Raw genomic sequence first — 21,917 nt, 5'->3', positions numbered from 1 at the left:
TCAAACAAAAATTAAAATTAAAATTAAAAAACCCATAATTTAAAACAATGCAAAATTCAAATCAGAATATAAACACCCATGGAGCAAGCCACACCAGGTTTTTGGTTACACGGATCCACCTTCCTGTCCTGCCTTTTTGTCCAGCAAAAACAGAGTGAAAGTGTCAGCATTTTTTTTTTAAAGGCCATATGAACATATTCCATCTTAGGGTTCATGCCAGCTCTAGTAAGGTGAAGAAGACACCAGGACCAAACAGTGATTTAACATTTTATTGAAGTTAACAGTTTCTTTAAAAGAACTGCAATGTGGAGGTCTTGCTATAACACACATTTGTGGTGATTGCATTCCTCTTGATTCCATATACTAATGACAAACAAGAGATGCTACTGCTTTCAAGCCCTATGATTGAATTCCCTATAGGCTCTTGGTTAATCACTGAAGGTAATAAGAGAGAGTCCTGAACATCTGAAGAACTAAAAGTTAGCCATCTATGGCTTATAATGTGACTGAAAGATTGACTAACTCAGTCACAACTTCCTCTTGTTTACCTTCTGCAAAGTTGGTAGAGCTCACTAGGCTTGTGCAATTTGTCCGAAAGGCTATCTGTTTTTGGTACCCAAATGTCATTGGGTACCCAGATCCGTTTTGGGGAGCCTCCTAAAAATTGGCCAATAGAAAAATCTGTTTTCAGCTAGGTAGCCAAAAGATTCAGGAAGATCCAGCCAATTGTCAGAAATTGGAAACTTACAAGGGTCCCCTTTCCATTCCTGGGTTCCTTTTATTTCTTCTTTTCAAGGGAGCCTGTGTTTGAGGAATGGGTTTAAGGAAGCACCCCTCCTGGGACCCTTTCCTATCTTCCTTTCAAGGAAGTCTCTGTTTGAGGAACAGGGTTAAGGAAGGACCCTTCCTGAGACCCTTTATTATCTTCCTTTCAAGGAAGCCTGGGTTTGAGGACTGGTGTTAAGGTAACACCCCACCTGGGACCCTTTCTTATCTTCCTTTCAAGGGAGTCTCAGTTTGAGGAACTGGGTTAAGGAAGGACCCTTCCTGGGACCCTTTTTCTTCCATTCAAGGAAGCCTGGGTTTGAGGAATGGGGTTAAGGAAGCACCCTTCCCGGGCTCCTTTTCTTTCCTCCTTTCAAGGGAGCCTGTGTTTGAGGAACTGGGTCAAGGAACCATCCCTCCTGGGACCTCTCTTATCTTCCTTTCAAGGAAGCCTGGATGTGAGGAATGGGGTTAAGGAAGCACCCCTCCTGGGACCCTTTCCTATCTTCCTTTCAAGGGAGTCTGTGTTTGAGGAACGGGGTTAAGGAAGCACCCCTCCTGGGACCTTTTTTATCTTCCTTTCAAGGAAGCCTGGGTTTGAGAAATGGTGTTAAGGAAGCACCCCTCCTGGTACCTTTTCCTATCTTCCTTTCAAGGAAATCTCAGTCTGAGGAACTTGGTTAAGGAAGGACCCTTCCTGGGACCCTTTTTATTCCTTTCAAGGAAGCCTGGGTTTGATGAATGGGGTTAAGGAAGTACCCTTTCTGGGCTCCTTTTCTTTTCTCCTTTCAAGGGTGCCTGGGCTTGAAGAACGGGGTTAAGAAAGCATGTGCCGCATACTCCCGTACAGAAGAGAAGAAGCCGTGCCTGAGAGCCACATGGGCCATTTTAGGCTTAAAAAAACATAGCAGCAGAGCCCTTGCCGTTACAACTGTCTGGAAAAGCCAAAGAAGCCAAAAAAAGCTAAAGTAAAACAGCTAAAACGAATCCATGCACAAGTCTAGAGCTCACCACAAAACAGAACTGTCACCTCAAAACAGAACTAGCTGTTTGCTCTTAGAAACAAGATATTGCACGATATGGTGGCTCATTCTGATCCACAGGTCTCTTACTGTATGAACATTTCATGATAAATTATAGGGGATGGATTCTACTAAGGGAGTTAGCTTTTGAGCTGTATCTCTAGTAAGACCTTCAATTTCAATTCAGAAAAAAATGCCTTTACTGTCAAAAATTTGGGAAACAATTGCTTTTGACACACAGAATGAACAGTATTGTAAATACTGGTATCTATCATTACTAGTCCTATGGGAAGGTTTCTGGTGCCTTAAAACATAGTATGAGTTTACATATGTTTATGTGTGTAATATCTCATTTAAATCTAGAAAAATGGTACAAAAACAAGGAACACACACACACACACCTCTTAAATCCTGATAAAAACAGCCTTTTTATAATGTATCATTACAAAGCAAAAGAAGGTCACACCTTTCGTATACATTTGGCTTGGGCAGTGTTTCCTCTCCATTCTTTGTGGCAGTAATCCATGATGTCTACTTCAGATTCAACACTTAACTTATTTTCTAGAAAATCTGAATCGCAATTAAGATAAGATAATTACATTTTGATTTAAAAAAACACAAGTCAGGGAGCACAGTTCTTCTGATTTAGACAACAGTAATGGTATGTACATAGATTGAAGTCCCAACACATTTCTTGCCTGCACTATGATTTCAAAACCAGAGATTTGTTTAAGCCTGTGTGGAAGATATTTGGCAAGAACACTATTTATTCTACAAAACGTTCAGGTAAAATCCTCTTATTTATTAAAATGACATGTTCAATGTGGGTGTTTTTTTAAAGACTATGCTCTTATTCTGTATAGGTAAAAGGATGTTTTCCAAGTTTAGGGTGGGAGATATGGCAAGGCTGCTAGACACACAGATTGATGGGATCTAAGGACTACATGGTGCCCTCATTCTTGAAACCTGGGCAGAAAAAGCATTGCCTAAAAGTATAACAAAGCAAAGCCAGTGACCTGTTATTTTCCTCCCAGCCAACTGAAGCCTGAGTGAGAAGGAAAAACTGACTTCAGGGAAACCATATCAAACTGTATCTCTAGGCACACCATTTAAAGCTAATTCCATTTCTTCCTTCCCCCTAAACTCTTTAAACTTGGAAACTGAACTCTCCTTTCAAAAAAGCCAAAACAGATTGTAGGAAGAAGTGTCAATTTGTCCAGGGATGGGAAAGTCTTTGAAACAAACATGGCATATACAAGGACGTTTATAGAGGTTCGCCACAGACAACACTGACTGACTACATAAAAAGTTATTCCTGTATATACGCAAATATAAGATGAGTTTTTCACCCCTTTTTTGGGCTGAAAAAGCTTCTGTTGGATTACAATGTGGTCAAGCCGGGCAGCGGAGCCTGGAGGCCATTGCTTGCAATATGATTTATTTCTCTCTCCTCTTCCCCTCCTTTAACAGTGCGTTTTCTTTTCCAAATCCTCACTTGCTTGCTGGAGAGTGGAAGAAGCCCTTGCAAATCTGGAATATCTATTAATCTTATAAAAGCGTTTTCCCTCTGAAATATTTTTTAATATCTCCTACAGATATATAGGCATTTCCCCCTGCAAGCCTTTGCTATCCCTATATACCTATATATCTTTATCTATCTATCTATCTATCTACATTAATTTTATATATGAAATTTCCCCTCATATGTTTGCAGATTTTTGCGAATCCTATATACATATAGATATCTAGAGATTTCCATGTACTTTTATATCTGTATCTATATGTATATATTATTTTTATATATGAATTTTCCCCTCACATGTCTGCAAGTTTCTGAAAATCCTATATAGATATGGACAAATATATAGCAGTATCTATCTATCTGTCAATCTGTATATATATAAATAATTTTATATATGAATTTTCCCCTCACATGTTTGCTAGTCTTTGCAAATCTTATATAATCATCTTTATATAGAGATGTCTAGATAGATATATATGAATATAGATATATACGGCTTGCAAATTTTACAGGGGGAATGCACACACAAATATATATAGACATGTCTAAATAGATATGGCTATACAGGACACACACACAATTATATATCTATATATTATAATTATATATTAATAATTATTATATTATTAGTAATAATTATTATATTATTAATTATATATAAGTATATATCTAGTTCTGCACTGTTTATATAGGCATTGAATGTTTGCCTGTTACTATGTTGGAAGCCGGCCTGAGTCCCCATGTGGAGATAGGGTGGGATACAAATGAAGTTGTTTATTATTATTATTATTATTTTACTGACACACAAACACAGTATGTCACAGCAAATGAGATATATATGGTAGATTTTGTATCACAGAATCACAAGTCGAACACTTCCCAAGCGCCTAGGACTGTGTGATGTATTTTCAAATGATGCGTGCAGATCCAAGTAAGGTGGCCTTTTGCAGTTGTCAGATCATGATTTTGTCAATGTTTATTGTTTCCAAATGCTGGCTGAGATCTTTTGGCATGGCACCCAGTGTGCTGATGGCCACTGGGACCACCTGTACTGGTTTAGGCCAGAGCCTTATTATTATTATTATTATTATTATTATTATTATTATTATTATGTTATTGTTGATACCATACTGTTTTTGTTGACCCTACTTTTACACTTACAGAACTAGTTACTGTTTATCTTTGAAATACGGTAAATTTTCCAAAAACATTTAACCTACAGATGCCTCAATTAATGTAATTTTATTGGTATCTATTTGTATTTTGAAATTTACCAATAATTGCTGCATTTCCCACCCTCGGCTTATACTCAAGTCAATAAGTTTTCTCATTTTTTGTGGAAAAATTAGGTGCCTCTGTTTATATTCGGGTGAGCTTATACTCGCGTATATACGGTATATGAACAAATGCAACATAAAGATTTACACTTGCTCAAATGCCAATGGTACTCTGGTCTCCCATTTTTACTCTACATAGAGAACTGTGTACTATGATCTAGAATATGGCACACAGAGGGCTCTAGCAATAGTAATTTTTTGGGAGAACACGGGAAGCTGAAGGGAATACTATTTCTCTGCGAATGGCATCATGTTTTGAGTGAGATTTCTCCCCTCCATCAGCAACTGCTTTTGCTGAAAGGACCTGTTGAGAAGGAAGTGGGTGTTACTTATTACACAGCTAATACTTTGTGCCATACATGAATAGTATTGAAATGTACCTGAAGAGCCTGTCCCACACACAAGTAACACTTTCTCTCTCTCTATGTCTTCTGCGTCACGATACATGTCCTCTTCGCTGCAACAACATCAATACACACTTCACATAACAGAGAAGGTCTAATTCTCATAGAGATCTCTGTTTGAGCAAAACTCAGTTTTAACAAAGTAGACAAATTACAAAGAAAAAAAAACAACAAATGACCTATGGAAGTTAACCGCACCTTATTCAAGCAACAGCCAAAGAGAAAGAAAAGTATTATTTGCAAACACTTCGAACAAAAAGTCAAAGTAAGTAACAGGAAGACACACCTTTTCTTTTTGACCGGATTACTAAATATCTAAGAGATTGTTGCCTCCCAGATTAGAATGCATTTTGTTGGTGATGGCAGAACCTTTGGAATAATAAGAAAGGGAAACAAAAATAATGTTGCATTCAAAAGCAGTCTAGCAAATGTTATGATGCTCACAAAATAGCTAATGGTAGTGCCTATTTGATATCTTCTGATGGCAGAGCCAAGATAGAAAGGTTGGAAGTTGTGCTCCCCTCGAAGTGAATCATTTTGTTCACAATTAATTACTTGAGACAAGGGCCACATAATTCCTACAACTGTTTTGAACAGTAAACCTTGCTTGCCTAGTGGTACAGTGGGTTAAACTATTGAGCTGCCGAACTTGCTGACGGTTCAGCGGTTCGAATCCGGGGAGCAGGCTGAGCTCCAACTGTTAGCCCCATCTTCTGCCAACCTAGCAGTTTGAAAACATACAAATGTGAGTAGATAAATAGGAATCACTTCTGTAGTAAGGTAACAGCACTCCATGCAGTCATGCCGGCCACATGACCTAGGAGGTGTCTATGGACAATGCCGGCTCTTCGGCTTAGAAATGGAGATGAGCACCACCCCCCAGAGTCGGACACGACTAGACTTAATGTCAAGGGGAAACCTTTACCTTTTTAAAGAATACATGAATATATAACTGCAATCTAGAAATGTGCTTTGATTCTTTCAAAGCATTGATACTCAGTTATACAATAGCTTTGGGTATATGCCCATGCCACACCTGTGTTACTTGGAAAATGTATCCAAATCTGAAATTTCTTCTGTATGTGCTCCAAATAATTTGGCTAATTGGGGTTGTTTTTCTTTTAAGAAAGGGAAGCCCTAAAAAGGGAAACGTGGTGTCAAAACAAATATGTTGTCAAGTCAAATGCATACCAAAAATGAAACTGAAGAAAGACTTACTGTAGCGTGATGATCAAACTGGAAGGAAGCTGAAGAGGTGAACCACAGGCACTTCACCACCATCAAAATGCATGCTAAGCCATCCTATTGGGCTGGTGAGGACAGCAACCCATGATGGAAAAGGACTTGGAAAAACAAATGAAGTTTTTAGGAACTGGCATTTTATGTACTTCTCTAAAGAGCCTCTGCCTCTGTTTGATATATTTTTTGATGTAATTTGTTTATATGTTCTTTGCAGGCACTGAATGTTTGCTATATGGTTGGAAACTGCCCTGAGACCCTTCAGGGAGACTGGGTGGTCTATAAATAAAGTTTTATTATTATAATATTATTATTAACATTAATATTGAATATCAAAGAGTTTTTAACAGTTACGTCAAATACTATAAATACATTAATCCCGTCTTACCTAAAGTAGAACCGTAGTTCTATATTACTTAATGGGAGTAGACTAATAAGGAATAAAAATGATCACATAAAGAGTGTACAGTTATCTTTTGTGCAATTATTTTGCTTTTAATAGTTGTTTAGTTGTAGCCTTGTAGTACTAGATAAAATGTAGTTGTGCAGTTGTATATAGCTTGCTGTCGACCTCTGCAGCCTGAAAGACAGTTGCATCTGTCAAGTAGGAAATTTAGGTACTGCTTATGTGGGGAGGCAAATTTAACTAATTTATGGGGCCATAAAAATCTCCAGCAAGCATGCAAAGAATGAGGAAGTACTTCATCAGTGTCACAAATTGTCGCTGAAGGGGCAGCTCCCCTGGTGGTCAAAATACCCTCAAGAAAAGCTGGAATGTTAAATTACCTCTGTGTCTGTCTATATATGTTGTGTGTCTATGGCATTGAATGTTTGCCATGTATATGTACATTGTAATCCGCCCTGAGTCCCTTGCGGGTGAGAAGGGTGGAATATAAATACTGTAAATAAATAAATAAATAATATAGTGTGTGTGTGTGTGTGTGTGTATATATATATATATATATGAGAAAATCGTTTGTGTGTTTTATTTTGGACTTTTTTTAACTTTTCAAAATCTGCTCATAGTAAATGATGATACTGATAAAAGTTAACTGTTCTTTTTAGGAGGAAGTTACAATGTGAGGATCAACTATTTAGCCTGAGCCAAGGTTAGTGTTGCTGCAGAGGCAATATTAGAAATGGTAAGAGCAGACAATGGAAGAGAATAATGAGTTAATAGTCATGAAGAAAGATCTCATAAACCCTTTTTATACAATGCATTTTGCAGGGCGCCAATACTGTATCCCCAATGGACTATAGGACATTACCGCATGCATGCCATTTCCATGATGCAAAACAGCACCAACATGATGATGATGACTTCACACAGTCATTGGAACCACACAATTGTGATGCTTTGATTGTGTAAAGCTGTGCCCTTTCCCCCTAGCTATCTATTTTTTTTAGTGGAAGAAATGCCATTACAGAAGCTAGGGGACCTCATCACATGAGATAAGTTAAGGCACTGTAATGTGATTAAACGTTATTGGCAGGCTCATCAATAGCCCCAGACAGCTTCATGGCAAGTTCGTGGTAGACCAGCAATGACATTGTGTGACATGGAGGATCATGGTCCTGCTACTGTGCTGGTTCACCACCTCCATATGATGAAGTCCCTAATGCAGGGGTCCTCAAACTAAGGCCCGGGGGCTGAATATAGCCCCCAAGGTCATTTACATGGCCCTTGCTCAGGGTCAACCTAAGTCTGAAACAACTTGAAAGAACACAACAACAACAATCCTATCTCATCAGCCAAAAGCAGGCCCACACTTACCATCGAAATACTAATAAGTTTATATTTGTTAAAATTGTTCTTCATTTTAATTATTGTATTGTTTTTAAGTGTTTTTGCACTACAAATAAGATATGTGCAATGTGCCTAGGAATTTATGCATGGTTGTTTTTTTTTCAAATTATAATCCGGACCTCCAACAATTTGAGGGACTGTGACATGGACCGCTGTTTTAAAAGTTTGAGGACCCCTGCCCTAATATCTTGCTTAGTTGAAAAATAAGCACATAAGAACTTGCTAACCTTTCCAACAAAAGACGTCCTAATCGCATTATCTACCACACACTACCAAAAAAAAATGCAATTAATCAAATCACAAGATTTGACATTGGTTTCCTCAATCAAATTTTGATGACACAAACTCACAAGTCCACAGAGGATTCCATTGGGGAAGAGATGGCCGACGTAGACAGCTTTCCTCTACTGTTGTTGCAATTATCTTGAAGGGGTTGAGACATTTTTGAGCTCTTTGTTTGAACTCTCTTTGTCTGAAGTGCGCTATCTTCCTTGTCAGCCAATGGCACTTTCCCTTTGTGGCTGATGCTTGTAAATGTTGGTGCCGTTTTATCGTGTGGAGTGCATTTTTCCTTCTTATTCTTAGGAAACTGTATGCTAAAAAAACTTTTTTTCCTTCTCTCTTCTGTGGTAACAGATGGACCTGTCATGTTCCTTGACTTTTGCTGTGACATCTTGGGGCTAAAAGGAAAATATATGGGGAGAGAAAAGCAATCTGGGTCAAGATTTAAAGCTTCTTAGCTTTCACATAGTTAAGCTAGTCCAATATGGATATGAAACCATTTGAGATGGTATGCGCAGAAGTGGATTTTAGGCAGTTCCCATGCAAAAGACACACAGGCAAGAGGAAAAAGGAACAGAAAAAAAACTTTACTCTTATCAGCAGAGGCATAAACTTGCAGTGTTGCATACAAAATCAAACAGTGCAACAAACTTACATAGTCCTTGTCAGTAACACAGAATAAGGCTTCTTCATCTTCATTCAAATGAGACAGCAAAACATAAACCTTGAGTAAATAGCTATTCCACCATAGCAAAGAGCATCGCTGTTAGAGCATAGCAGCATTACAGCATATTGCTTCTCCTCCTCAGCGTAGCATATTGCTTCTCCAAACTGTATTCTAAAATCCATACAGTTACACCCCATCAGGTGTGGCCCAAACATGCTGGCTGACCTACATTACCAGCTGCATATAATAATTAACATCATAAGGTTTTCCTTTAACACATACTTGATTCTGCTACGACTTACTGTAACAGTCTAACAGAGGACAAACAAGAGGCATAAAATGCTACTTAATACCTCAGAGAATAAATTCTGAAGATTTTCTTTAGAGCATCTGAATATTGCGTATCAGTATTTCTGAGGATTACCTGGGAAGGAATCCCACTGGAGAACTGCAGCACACCCAAATACCCGGGAGTTACTCTGGATCATGCTCTGAATTATAAGAATCACTGCTTGAATATTAAGCAAAAAGTGGGTTCTAGAAGTAACATCATATGAAAACTGACTCGTACAACCTGGGGATCACAACCAGACACAGTGAAGACATCTGCCCTTGCGCTTTGCTACTCTACTGCCGAGTACGCATGCCCAGTGTGGAATACATCTCACATCTCATACATCTCTTAATGAGACATAGAATCATAGAATCATAGAGTTGGAAGAGACCTCATGGGCCATCCAGTCCAACCCTCTGTCAAGAAGCAGGAAAATTGCATTCAAAGCACCCCTGACAGATGGCCATCCAGATTCTGTTTAAAAGCTTCCAAAGAAGGAGCCTCTACCACACTCCGGGGCAGAGAGTTCCACTGCTGAACGGCTCTCACAGTCAGGAAGTTCTTCCTAATGTTCAGATGGAATCTCCTTTCTTGTAGTTACATGATGTATTATCACAGGATATCAACACCCTACACCACTGGAGAAATTATACTGTTTAGCCGTACCACCTGATATTCGTCAGGAAGTAGCACCCAGTAATGAAAGAACCAAGGCATTGACATCTACGGACCATCCTTTGTTCTGATATCAGCCAGCAAGCCAATGCCTTAAATCAAGAAATAGCTTCCTACAGGCCCGTAGCCAGGATTTTGATTCGGGAGGGGGAGGGGGGCTGAGTTTGATTCGGGGGGGGGGGGGGGCTGAGTCTGAGTGAAAGAGGGTCTACCCTAGCAAACCTTTTGTATCGTTACCCCAATACCCCCATGCATATGAGATATATTGAGCATGGTGATCAGATCATGATAATAATAAGCATAACAGTTTAAATAATGTAGCAGTAAGACCTTTCGAAGACCACCATGAGAATTTCGGGGGGGGGCTGAAGCCCCCACCCCCCACCCCCCGGCTACATGCCTGGCTTCCTAAGATCTACAGAGATACTCACAAGACACCTCAGCAAGCAAGAGTCCAAATGTGGCAGGTTAAAACCCGGAAACTTAAGAAATGGGGCTACAAAGTGGAGCCCATGACATGTGAGTGTGGAGAAGAGCAAATCACAGACCTCTGACTACAATGCAGTCTGAGCCCTGCCACATGCACAATGGAGGACCTTCTCACAGTGACACCAGAGACACTCAAAGTGGCCAGCTTCTGGTCAAAGGAAATTTAGTATAGTGCCAAGTCTTTGACTTTGTGATTTTTCTATACATTTTAACTGTATTGTTAATTCGCTTCTGACACGATCAATACAATAATTATTTTTAAGTAGAATTGCCTAAGATTGCACTGTATTTCTAAAGTAACTTGTATTCCTCTGCAAATGTCGGGTTGCAGTTCAAGAATCCCTTGCTAGCATAACTTTAGAATAGAGGGAAGAAAAAATGAGTGGACTAAAACTAGGCGATACTCAATATATGTGAAGGAGAGATTCACGAATAAGCTGTCACAGATATACAGCTCTTTATTAACGGGGCCTTAATACGATGAAATACTGCTGTGGCAAGCTGAGTGTTTTTATAATGGATTTGGCATTTGTTTCAATTTAATGATTGAAGTCCACCATCCAACAATATTCCCACCTCATATACACCAAGGAAAACAAAGTCTACATTTATCAAGTGTACACAAGTGATATATTTGTAAAAATAATTTCACAGGAAGCTGTATTCACCTAAAATCAAACCACAGGATTATTGACATTGTTAAGTTGTGGCTGAACTTTAAGTGCAAGTATGTTTGCAGGGAGTTAGTTTGTCAAACAATAATCTCTCCCTCCCTCTAACTCTCTCCAGCTAGATTACACAGAGAAGCAGGAGGAAATGAAGTTACAATATTTGTGAATTAGTTACACAAAAGTGGAGACCACAAAAAGAAGATCTTACTGGAAAATAAGCCCTAGCATGATTTTTCAGGATGCCTGTAATATAAGCCCTACCCCAAAAATACGTCCCAGTTAAGATTGTCAACTAGACGGATGCATTTACCAGTAGTACATCCGTTGCAACACAAGACAAATGTGTTAAATTAGAAAATAATAATAATAAGGTTAAGAATTTTTGGTACCAAATAGGGAAAAAGATGGGGACAATTTTACAGATAAAAACTGAATTAAAACCTGAGTTCTTCCTGTTAGGAATCACAGACTTTAAAATGGATAAAAACACAGATAAGCTTTTCTTCTACTTGACAACTGCAGCAAGGATTATTTTAGCCAGAGTATGGAAGACCAAAGAAATACCCACAATGGAACAATGGACTCTGAAAGTTCTGGATATTTTGAACATGGATACACTTACTCAAAGAATCACACAAAACAATGGAGGGGACCAAAAAACGGATTGGACAAAATTTTTAGACTTCATTAAGAAAGAAAATAAAGAGATCTATATTGGTGAATTATAAAAAATACTCAAAGGAAATATCAATACGAAACTGGAGACAAAAAATAATAATAACCAGATCATTATTAAGTGAGAAGACTTTCAACTTGGGGAGACATGGAAGTTTATTTCTTGCTTTAATTTTCCTTTTTCTTTTTTTTTCTCTATTTGTCTTTTTCCTTTTTCTTTTTTTCTGACTTTCCTTAATGGATTGTTCCCACTCTTTTTATGTAAAACAATGGAAAAATAAGCCGTGTATCAGTTTTTCTCGTTAAGCTCCTACTCTTGAGGAGCGAGTTTTATTCTCAATAAAAATATATATTTTTAAAAAATTCGAAAATAATAATACTAATTAATATACAATTAAATATAAATTAGCACAGTGGGTTAAAACCATCAGCTACAGAAAATCTTGCCAACTGGAAGATTGGCAGTTCAAAGCTGTGGGTCGGGATGAGCTCCCACCGTCAGCCCTAGCTTCTGCTTATAAAGCAGTTCAAAAACAATGTGAGTAGATCAATAGGTACTGCTTTGGCAGGGAGGTAAAAGGTACCCATGCAGACATGTTGGCAAGTTGATCAGGAAGGCGTCCACAGACAACAGACTCCTTGGCATGAAAAATGGAACAAGAGGACCTCCCCAAGGCTGGAGTTGAGCACAGCCTCCAGATGTCAGAGATTTTTTTTTTTTGTCGTGTCAGGAGCAAGTCGCTTCTGGTGTGAGAGAATTGGCCGTCTGCAAGGACATTGCCCAGGGGACGCCTGGATGATTTGATGTTTTTATCATCCTTGTGGGAGGCTTCTCTCATGGCCCCGCATGAAGAGCTGGAGCTGATAGAGGGAGCTCATCTGCCTCTCCCCGGATTCAAACCTGCGACCTGTCGGTCTTCAGTCCTGCCGGCACAGGGGTTTAACCCACTGCGCCACTGGGGGCTCCGATGTCAGAGATGAAAATGGGAAAGCCTTTGCCTCTATATATGTACTGTCTGTCTTTGTTGTTAATTGTATAACAGCACTGAGTATTTGCCACATATGTATTCTGTAATCTACACTGAGTTCCCTCAGGGAGATAGAGCTGAATATAAATAAAGTATATTATTATTATTATTATTATTGGCATAATATTATGACAATGTTATATGAGAAGATGACATGACTGCATTTGAATAAATATAGATTGCTGTACATGAATGAATAAAGACACCCCTGAAAATAATCCCAAGTGTGTCTTTTGGAGCAACAATTAATATTTATTTATTTTTATTTATTTATTTCTGCTACTTATACCCCGCCCTTCTCACCCCCGGGGGGGGACTCAGGTCTTATTTTTGGGGAAATGCAGTAGCAAAAGGAAGGTGGAAGGTACAAATTACATGCCACCTAGCCCTTTTTAAACTTATTCCCATCTTACCTGCCTCTCCCTGCAACTTGAGACAGGATGCAACAACATTAAAATGGAGATACAACAGTACTGAAAGACATGCAACAAAACACACAAGAAAAATGCAAGTTAAAATAAAATTTCTCCCCAGCTGCTCATCTAACTCACTAGACTAAAATACAGCCAAACTTGAGTCTTGAGACTATGTAACACGTGGCTTACTTTTCTTGCCTGTCTTCTTGCTGGCCAACGCTGCTTAGCTTAACCCGCTTGGTATTGTCGGTGAGGGTTTTCATGCCAGGGCTAGTGCAAACTTGTCTTTCCGGACCTACTTTTTGCTGGGCTCGCTTGTTCTCTTCTGCAGGAGCAAGAGCTGCTGTTCCATCATCAGTCGGCATGCAAGACAGTTCCTCTTTATCTCCACTCATTTCTATGGGACAGAAAAGTCATAGTTTCAAACCCAAGTAGCTTTTTTTTAATGGAACAGTACAAAACTACAACTACAAAGTTTTTTTCTGTTCCTTTTCCCTCAGTCACACTTAAAGTGGACCCAGTGAAATCAATGGGATTTGAATTAATCACCATTCATGCATCCCACTGATTTCAGCGGATCTATTATACATATGACTAAATCAAGCCAGTTCCACCAGGATTCCTGATGAACTCAGAATGGGCAATTCTACCACACACAGAGACCAGCTATTCTTATCAGCACTTCAACAGGCTTGTGGTTATGAATCTCAAAGGTATCATCAGCCTCGCTTTCTGAAATTGTTCTTGGAAGAGTCACTGTTCGAGATGTCATGTGTCGAGGATCTTGCCCCGCACGTGATGATAAAGTAATTGCAGGTTATGCTACGGAATGACAAAGCATCTTTGCATTTTAAATACTGAATATATTTCAAATTGAGCATTTAAACATGAGGCAATTTTTGGTACTCAGATAAACATCTAGAAGCAGGTTGCCATAGAGTTTGAGACCCTTTCATGGCTACCTTAGCATGCTTTTGCTTGGGTCTAAGGGCAGCATATCCTACTAATCTTGGAAACTCAACTGGGTCAGCCCAGGTGAGTACTTGGATGGAAGTACAAGGAACACCAGGGGCTGTCGACTATATTTCGGAGAAAGGAACTGGCAAAATTGCTCCTGAGTATTCTTTGCCTAGGGAAACCCTGTGAAATTCATGGGGTTGCCATAAGTTAATGGGTGACTTGAAGACACATATTTATTTATTTACTAGCTGTCCCCTGCCATGTGTTGCTGTGGTCCAGTCTGTGTATGTGTTTTGTGTGTGTATGTATGTATGTGTATATATGTGGTTTTGCGCATTGTTGTAATGTACTTTTTTTACTTTTTAAGTCTCTTCTGCTGTGTTTTTCAGTGTTTTATGAGTGTTGGTCACTTGTTTATTGTGTCCAAATTTGGTGTCAATTCATCCAGTGGTTTTTGAGTTATGTTAATCCCACAAACTAACATTACATTTTTCTTTATATAGATTTACTAGCCATCCCCTGCCATGCGTTGCTGTGGCCCAGTCTGTGTATATGTGATTTGTGTGTATATATGTGTGTTTGTGTGTGTGTGTGTATATGTGTGTGTGGTTTTGCACATGCATTGTAATATATATATATATATATATATATATATATATATATATAATTTTTGGCTTTTAAAGTCTCTGTGTTCTTTGATGTTTTCATGAGTGATGGTCACTTGTTGGCCTGATATGTGCATTGTGTCCAAATTTTGAGTCAATTCGTCCAGTGGTTTTTGAGTTATGTTAATCCCACAAACGAACATTACATTTTTATTTATATAGATTTACAGTATTTATATTCTGCCCTTCTTACCCCGAAAGGGACTCAGGGTGGATCATAGAACATATACATATGTGGCAAATATTATACACAACTAGACAGATAATTATACATATATAAGCTTAGTTGTGAATACAGGGAGACCTGGTGGCGCAGTGGGTTAAACCCCTGTGCCAGCAGGACTGAAGACCGACAGGTCACAGGTTCAAATCCGGGGAGAGGCAGATGAGCTCCCTCTATCAGCTCCAGCTCCTCATGCGGGGACATGAGAGAAGCCTCCCATAAGGATGATAAAAACATCAAATCATCCAGGCGTCCCCTGGGCAACGTCCTTGCAGACGGCCAATTCTCTCACACCAGAAGCGACTTGCAGTTTCTCAAGTCGCTCCTGACATGACAAAAAAAGTTGTGAATACATGTAGTCCCCAAGTTACAAACACCTGACTTAGAAATTACTCATAGTTAAGAATGGGGGTGAGACAACAGGAAGTGGTAGACATCTACCCCATCAGAAGAGAAATTCACTCCTGAAAGATTTATCATGGGGAAAAGGTGTCTCAGCTAAAGCTTTATCACCAATCCTTGTTTACACAAGACACATTTTTCAAAACCAAATGATCACAGGGATGGAAAGTGAGGTATAATCTTCTGGACAGGGGCACAGACAGCAATGTAAAGACCATAAGTATGTCAACCATTCCCTATGCTATCCAAGCAGGCATATATGACTAGAGTTACACTTAAAAATGTACCTGTCCTGACTTACATACCAACCCAACTAAGAACAATGAACAGAACCTATCTTGTTTGTAACTTGGGGACTGCCTGTACAAAAAAAAATCCATGAAGATCTGGCAATTAAAAACAACAACAGGACCAACATCTGATGCTGGGCTGTCACCTAACTACTTACTTAGGGAGCATCTACGCGCTTTTAAATCAATGCAGTTTGACACCACTTTGACTGCCAGGACTCAGTGATATGGAATAATGGGAAGTAGCCACTTAACAAAGTCTTTAGCCCTCTCTAGCAAAGAGTGTTGGTGCCACCTCAAGGTTACAAACCTGTTATTTCATAGCAATGAACCATAGCTGTTATAGTAATTTCAAACTGCATTTAGTCCACAGTGTGGATGCATCCCAAGTCATGACTGAGCCAACACAGAGATGTATAGGATCAAGTTGGGCTCTGGGCCCTTCCACACAGTCATACAACCCAGAATATCAAGGCATACAATCCCACAATATCTGCTTTGAACTGGGATATCTGAATACACACTGCCCTATATTCCAGTTCAAAGCAGATATTGTGGGATTTTCTGCTTTGATATTCTGGGAAATAGGGCTGTGCAGAAGGGTCCTCAGAAACCCTCCATGGCAAACAGAACATACTGGAGCGGTTTGGGGGGGGGGGGGGTTGAACCAGCATGATGGGAATTATAGTTCTCCTTGAACCCAGAGAGCATTGTTAAGTCCACTAGTGACGGATTTGGACCAAATTTGGCACACAGACCCAAAATAACCAACTTTAAGTGCTGGCAGGGTTTGGGCATGGGGATTGACCCAGCATGATGGAAGTTATAGTTCTCTCACAACCAAAGAGCACTGTGGACTCCACCAATGACAGATCTGGACCACACTTGACACACAGACACTTCATGACAAACAAAAAATACTGGAGGAGGGAAACGGACATTGGACAATGGGAGTTATAGTTCACCCTGCATACAGAGAGCTGTGTGACTCCTAACAAGAGATCTTGACCAAACTTGGCACATAGACCCAACATGACCAGCTTTAAGCACTGGTCGCATTTGGAGAGGAATGAGCTTAGATGTTGGGAGTTATAGTTCGCATCCAGAGAGTCTTGTGAACCCCACCAAGGATGCATCCGGACCATACTTGGCACACAGACATAGAATGACCACCTTTATGTACTGGTGGGGTTTGGAGGGAACTGAGCTTGGATGCTGGGAGTTATAGTTCACCCAAATTCAGTAAGCCCTGTGAACCCCAGGGACGATGGATCTGGATTAAACTTGGCACACAGACCCAACACAACCAGGTTTAAGTATTGGCGGGGTTTGGAGGGAACTGAGTTTGGATGTTGGGAGTTATAGTTTGCATCCAGAGAGCATTGTGAACCCCACCAGAGATGGATCCGGACCATACTTGGCACACAGACATAGAATGACCACCTTTATGTACTGGTGGGGTTTGGAGGGAACTGAGCTTGGATGCTGGGAGTTATAGTTCACTCAAATTCAGTAAGCCCTGTGAACCCCAGGGACGATGGATCTGGATCAATCTTGGTACACAGACCCAACACAACCAGCTTTAAGTACTGGCAGGGTTTGGAGGGAACTGAGCTTGGATGCTGGGAGTTATAGTTCACCCAAATTCAGTAAACCCTGTGAACCCCAGGGACGATGGATCTGGATCAATCTTGGTACACAGACCCAACACAACCAGCTTTAAGTACTGGCAGGGTTTGGAGGGAACTGAGCTTGGATGTTGGGAGTTATAGTTTGCATCCAGAGAGCATTGTGAACCCCAGGGACAATGGATCCGGACCATACTTGGCATACAGACCTAACATGACTACCTTTATGTACTGGTGGGGTTTGGAGGGAACTGAGCTTGGATGCTGAGTTATAGTTCACCCAAATTCAGTAAGCCCTGTGAACCCCAGGGACGATGGATCTGGATCAATCTTGGTACACAGACCCAACACAACCAGCTTTAAGTACTGGCAGGGTTTGGAGGGAACTGAGCTTGGATGCTAGAAGTTATAGTTCATCCAAATTCAGTAAGTCCTGTGAACCCCAGGGATGATGGATCTGAATCGAACTTGGCACACAGACCCAACACAACCAGCTTTAAGTACTGGCGGGGTTTGAACTGAGCTTGAATGTTGGGAGTTATAGTTCGCATCCAGAGAGCATTGTGAACCCCACCAAAGATGGATCTGTACCATACTTGGCACACAGACATAGAATGGCCACCTTTATGTACTGGTGGGGTTTGGCGGGAACTGAGCTTGGATGCTGGGAGTTATAGTTCACCCAAATTCAGAAAGCCCTGTGAACCCCAGGGACGATGGATCTGGATCAAACTTGGTACACAGACCCAACATGACCAACTTTAAATAGTGGCACGCTGTTGGGAGTTATAGTTCACCTATATCTTCATGGTACCATTCATGAAACCCCAAAACAAAAGACAATGACTACTTTTAGTGTTTATAATTACAAAAAGATCTGACCCGGGCAGCTAGGAGTGCCTATGAACAACAAAGGCTGAAACTCACCTTGTGGTTCTGGAGAGAAGAGTCAGAGGGAGAGGAAGCGGAAAGCCTGTCTTCTTTTTCCTGGGGAGTGTCACTTGCCTGTGCTTCCGCGTGGTGCCCATAGACTCCGATAAGGATAGACTCACGCAGGAGGAACTCACTTCCGGGTTGAGTGTGAGGCTTCGCTTGGGCTGCTTTGCACCGCCTCTTTGGGCGCCGCTCCTTTAAAACCCTTGCTTTCTGTGCCTTCCTTGGGCTCAAGGCAGCCCCTCTCTTCCTCCTTAAGGAAAGGGAGGGAGGGCAAAAAGGGTTCAAGGGCAATGTCCTAGCTCTATAAGCTCCTTATGGCTAAGCCTCCTCCTTCCCACCCAAGATGCCTTGCTGGGCAGAGAGGCTTCCTGGATCTGGGGCGGGGCTCCCTATTAAAACCATGCATTGCCAAAGAAGGAACTGTTGCTTGTTTACATACTATCAGAGAGTTGGAAGAGACCACATGGAGCATCTAGTCCAACCCCCTGCCAAGAAGCAGGAATATTGCATTCAAATCATCCCCGACAGATGGCCATCCAGCCTCTGTTTAAAAGTTTCCAAAGAAGGCGCTTCCACCACACTCCGAGGCAGAGAGTTCCACTGCTGAACAGCTCTTACAGTCAGGAAGTTCTTCCTAATCTTCTTTCCTGTAATTTGAACCCATTGCTTCGAGTCCTGGTAGCAGAAAACAAGGTTACAACAACATCTATTATAGAACTCCAGTATGCTGATGACAACATCGTCTGTGCACATTCAGAAGAATTTATTTATTATTTACTTATTTAAAAGTTTTGTATACTGGCCTTCTCACCTCTCTTAAGGGACTCAGACCGGTTTCCAACCATAATACCACATACAATCCATAAAACATCATAATACATATTACAGTAAAACATTAAAACAGCAATTACAATCAATAACTATAATAAGTTTTTGTGGGTTTTTTCGGGCTATAGGGCCATGTTCTAGAGGCATTTCTCCTGACGTTTTGCCTGCATCTATATGTATTATGAAATTTCAACAGAAAGGAAGAGACCATGAAAATGAACAAAATCTGGCTACCAGTATTAAAAAACTAAAATTACAACATCAAAACAGCAGAGAGGAAACAACCAGGCACATCTAAACACCTCTCAACAAAAGATTTTCCCAGGCTCAGCCAGGCCTTCAAATGCTAATGAAGGTGGTCAGTTGAAACATTCACACCTAGCTCCAGCAGAGAAGAGCTCTTTACCCCACCCCAGCCATTCCACAGATATATAAACTCATTGTCCTAATTCCAACAGACCTCACTACCTCTGAGGATGCTTGCCATAGATGCAGGCGAAATGTCAGGAGAAATGCCTCTAGAACATGGCCCTATAGCTCGAAAAAACCCACAAGAACCTGGTGATTCCAACCATGAAAGCCTTCGACAATACATTAATAACTATAATGGTCAGTCGTCACACTAAAATCGTTGCTCATCATCCTCCATCCATATCTCAGGGTGTTGGCTCACTCGTCGAATGCCTGTCTCCATAACCAGGTTTTCACCTGTTTCCTAAATGTCAGGATAGACGGGATGGTTCTGATCTCCAGTGGGAGAGAGTTCCAGAGTTGAGGGGCCACCACCGAGAAGGCCCTGTCCCTCGTCCCCACCAGACGCGCTTGCGAGGCTGGTGGGACCGAGAGCAGGGCCTCTCCAGATGATCTTAATAATCTTGATGGTTCATAGGGGAGAATACGTTCGGAGAGGTAAACAGGGCCGGAGTCGTTTAGGGCTTTATAGGTTAACACCAGCACTTTGAATTGTGCTCGGAAGCTAATTGGCAGCCAGTGGAGCTGGCGTAACAGCGGAGTGGTGTGCTCCCTGTACCCAGCACCCGTTAGTAGTCTGGCTGCCGAGCGTTGGACTAGCTGCCGCTTCGGGGCAGTCTTCAGAGGCAACCCCACGTAGAGAGCGTTGCAGTAGTCTAAACGGGATGTAACCAAAGCGTGGACCACCGTGGCCAAGTCAGACTTCCCAAGGTACGGGGGCAGCTGGTGCACAAGTTTTAATTGTGCAAAAGCTCCCCTGACCACCGCTGAAACCTGGGGCTCCAGGCTCAGCAATGAGTCTAGGAGAACTCCCAAACTGCGAACCTGCGCCTTCAGGGGGAGTGTAACCCCGTACAGCACAGGCTGTAACCCTATACCCTGTTCGGCCTTTCGACTGACCAGGAGTACCTCTGTCTTGTCTGGATTTAGTTTCAATCTGTTGTCCCTCATCCAGTCCGTCACAGCAGCCAAGCACCGGTTCAGGACTTGGACAGCCTCCTTAGTAGCAGGTGGAAAGGCGTGACAGAGTTGGACATCATCTGCGTACAGATGACACTGTACCCCGAAACTCCGGAAGATCTCTCCCAACGGCTTCATGTATATGTTAAACAACATAGGGGACAGTGCTGAACCCTGCGGGACTCCACAGTACAATGGCCGAGGAGTCGAGCAGGAGTCCCCTAGTGACACCTTCTGGGAGCGACCCTCGAGGAAGGACCGGAGCCACTGCAAAGCAGTACCTCCAAGACCCATTCTCGCGAGGCATCCCAGAAGGATACCATGGTCGACGGTATCGAAGGCCGAAGAGAGGTCCAGCAGAACCAACAGGGACACACTCCCCCTGTCCAGTTCCCGGCGAAGATCATCCACTAAGGCAACCAAGGCTGTCTCAGTACCATGTCCCGAAGAAGAAGACCTACAAGCCATTCTAAACACTGGGTTGTTGTAGGTTTTTTTCGGGCTGTATGGCCATGGTCTAGAGGCATTCTCTCCTGACGTTTCAGCTGCATCTATGGCAAGCATCCTCAGAGGTAGTGAGGTCTGTTGGAACTAGGAAAAAGGAATCAAGGAACATGAAAGGCACTGCAGACTACTTCAACCAGAGAAATCAGCCATAGCAGAGCACCTGATGAACCAACCTGGACACAGCATTTTATTTGAGAACACAGAAATGCTGGACCACTCTCACAACCACCATGTCAGACTACACAGAGAAGCCATTAAAATACACAAGCATGTGGACAATTTCAACAGAAAGGAGGAAACCATGAAAATGAACAAAATCTGGCTACCAGTATTAAAAAAACTCTAAAATTGCAGCAGCACAACAACAGAGAGGGAGCAGGCAGGGACATCTAATTACCTCTCAACAAAAGTTTGCTCCAGGCACAATCAGGACATGTTATGCTAATCAAGGTGGTCAGTTGAAACATTCACACCTAGCTCCAGCAGACAAGAATCCTTTGTCTCACCCTGGTCATTCCACAGATATATAAACCCTTTTTCCTAGATTATATGAGTCTACACTGCCATATAATCCAGTTCAAAGCAGATAATTTGGATTTTGTATGGAAGTGTAGAAGAGGCCATAATCACCCTTTCAGGGCTTTTTTGGTTTCTGGATAAAATATATTCCACCGGTATTATTAAATGAACAGGTTAGCCATGGAGATGAGTCCT

The 21,917-nt window shown here is 41.3% G+C and overlaps 1 protein-coding gene across 1 annotated transcript in view; it reads right to left on the bottom strand.

Moving 5' to 3' along the window:
* Nucleotides 1–18,543, bottom strand: part of OTULIN (OTU deubiquitinase with linear linkage specificity) — a 30,167-nt gene extending 11,624 nt beyond the window's left edge. The window contains exons 1-5 of the mRNA XM_060774669.2: nt 18,429–18,543; nt 13,523–13,730; nt 8,447–8,776; nt 5,027–5,103; nt 2,254–2,357 (exon numbers count right to left, since the gene is read on the bottom strand). Coding sequence (XP_060630652.2) covers nt 2,254–2,357; nt 5,027–5,103; nt 8,447–8,776; nt 13,523–13,728 — 717 coding nt within the window. The 5' untranslated portion in view covers nt 13,729–13,730; nt 18,429–18,543. The remainder of the gene's footprint in view (nt 1–2,253; nt 2,358–5,026; nt 5,104–8,446; nt 8,777–13,522; nt 13,731–18,428) is intronic.
* Nucleotides 18,544–21,917: the final 3,374 nt, after the last annotated feature.

This window comes from Anolis sagrei, chromosome 4, assembly GCF_037176765.1.
Source record: "Anolis sagrei isolate rAnoSag1 chromosome 4, rAnoSag1.mat, whole genome shotgun sequence".
Classification (NCBI taxonomy): Eukaryota; Metazoa; Chordata; class Lepidosauria; order Squamata; family Dactyloidae; genus Anolis; species Anolis sagrei.
The sequence above is the reverse complement of the archived record's forward strand: the minus strand, read 5'-3'. Positions and strand labels throughout refer to the sequence as shown.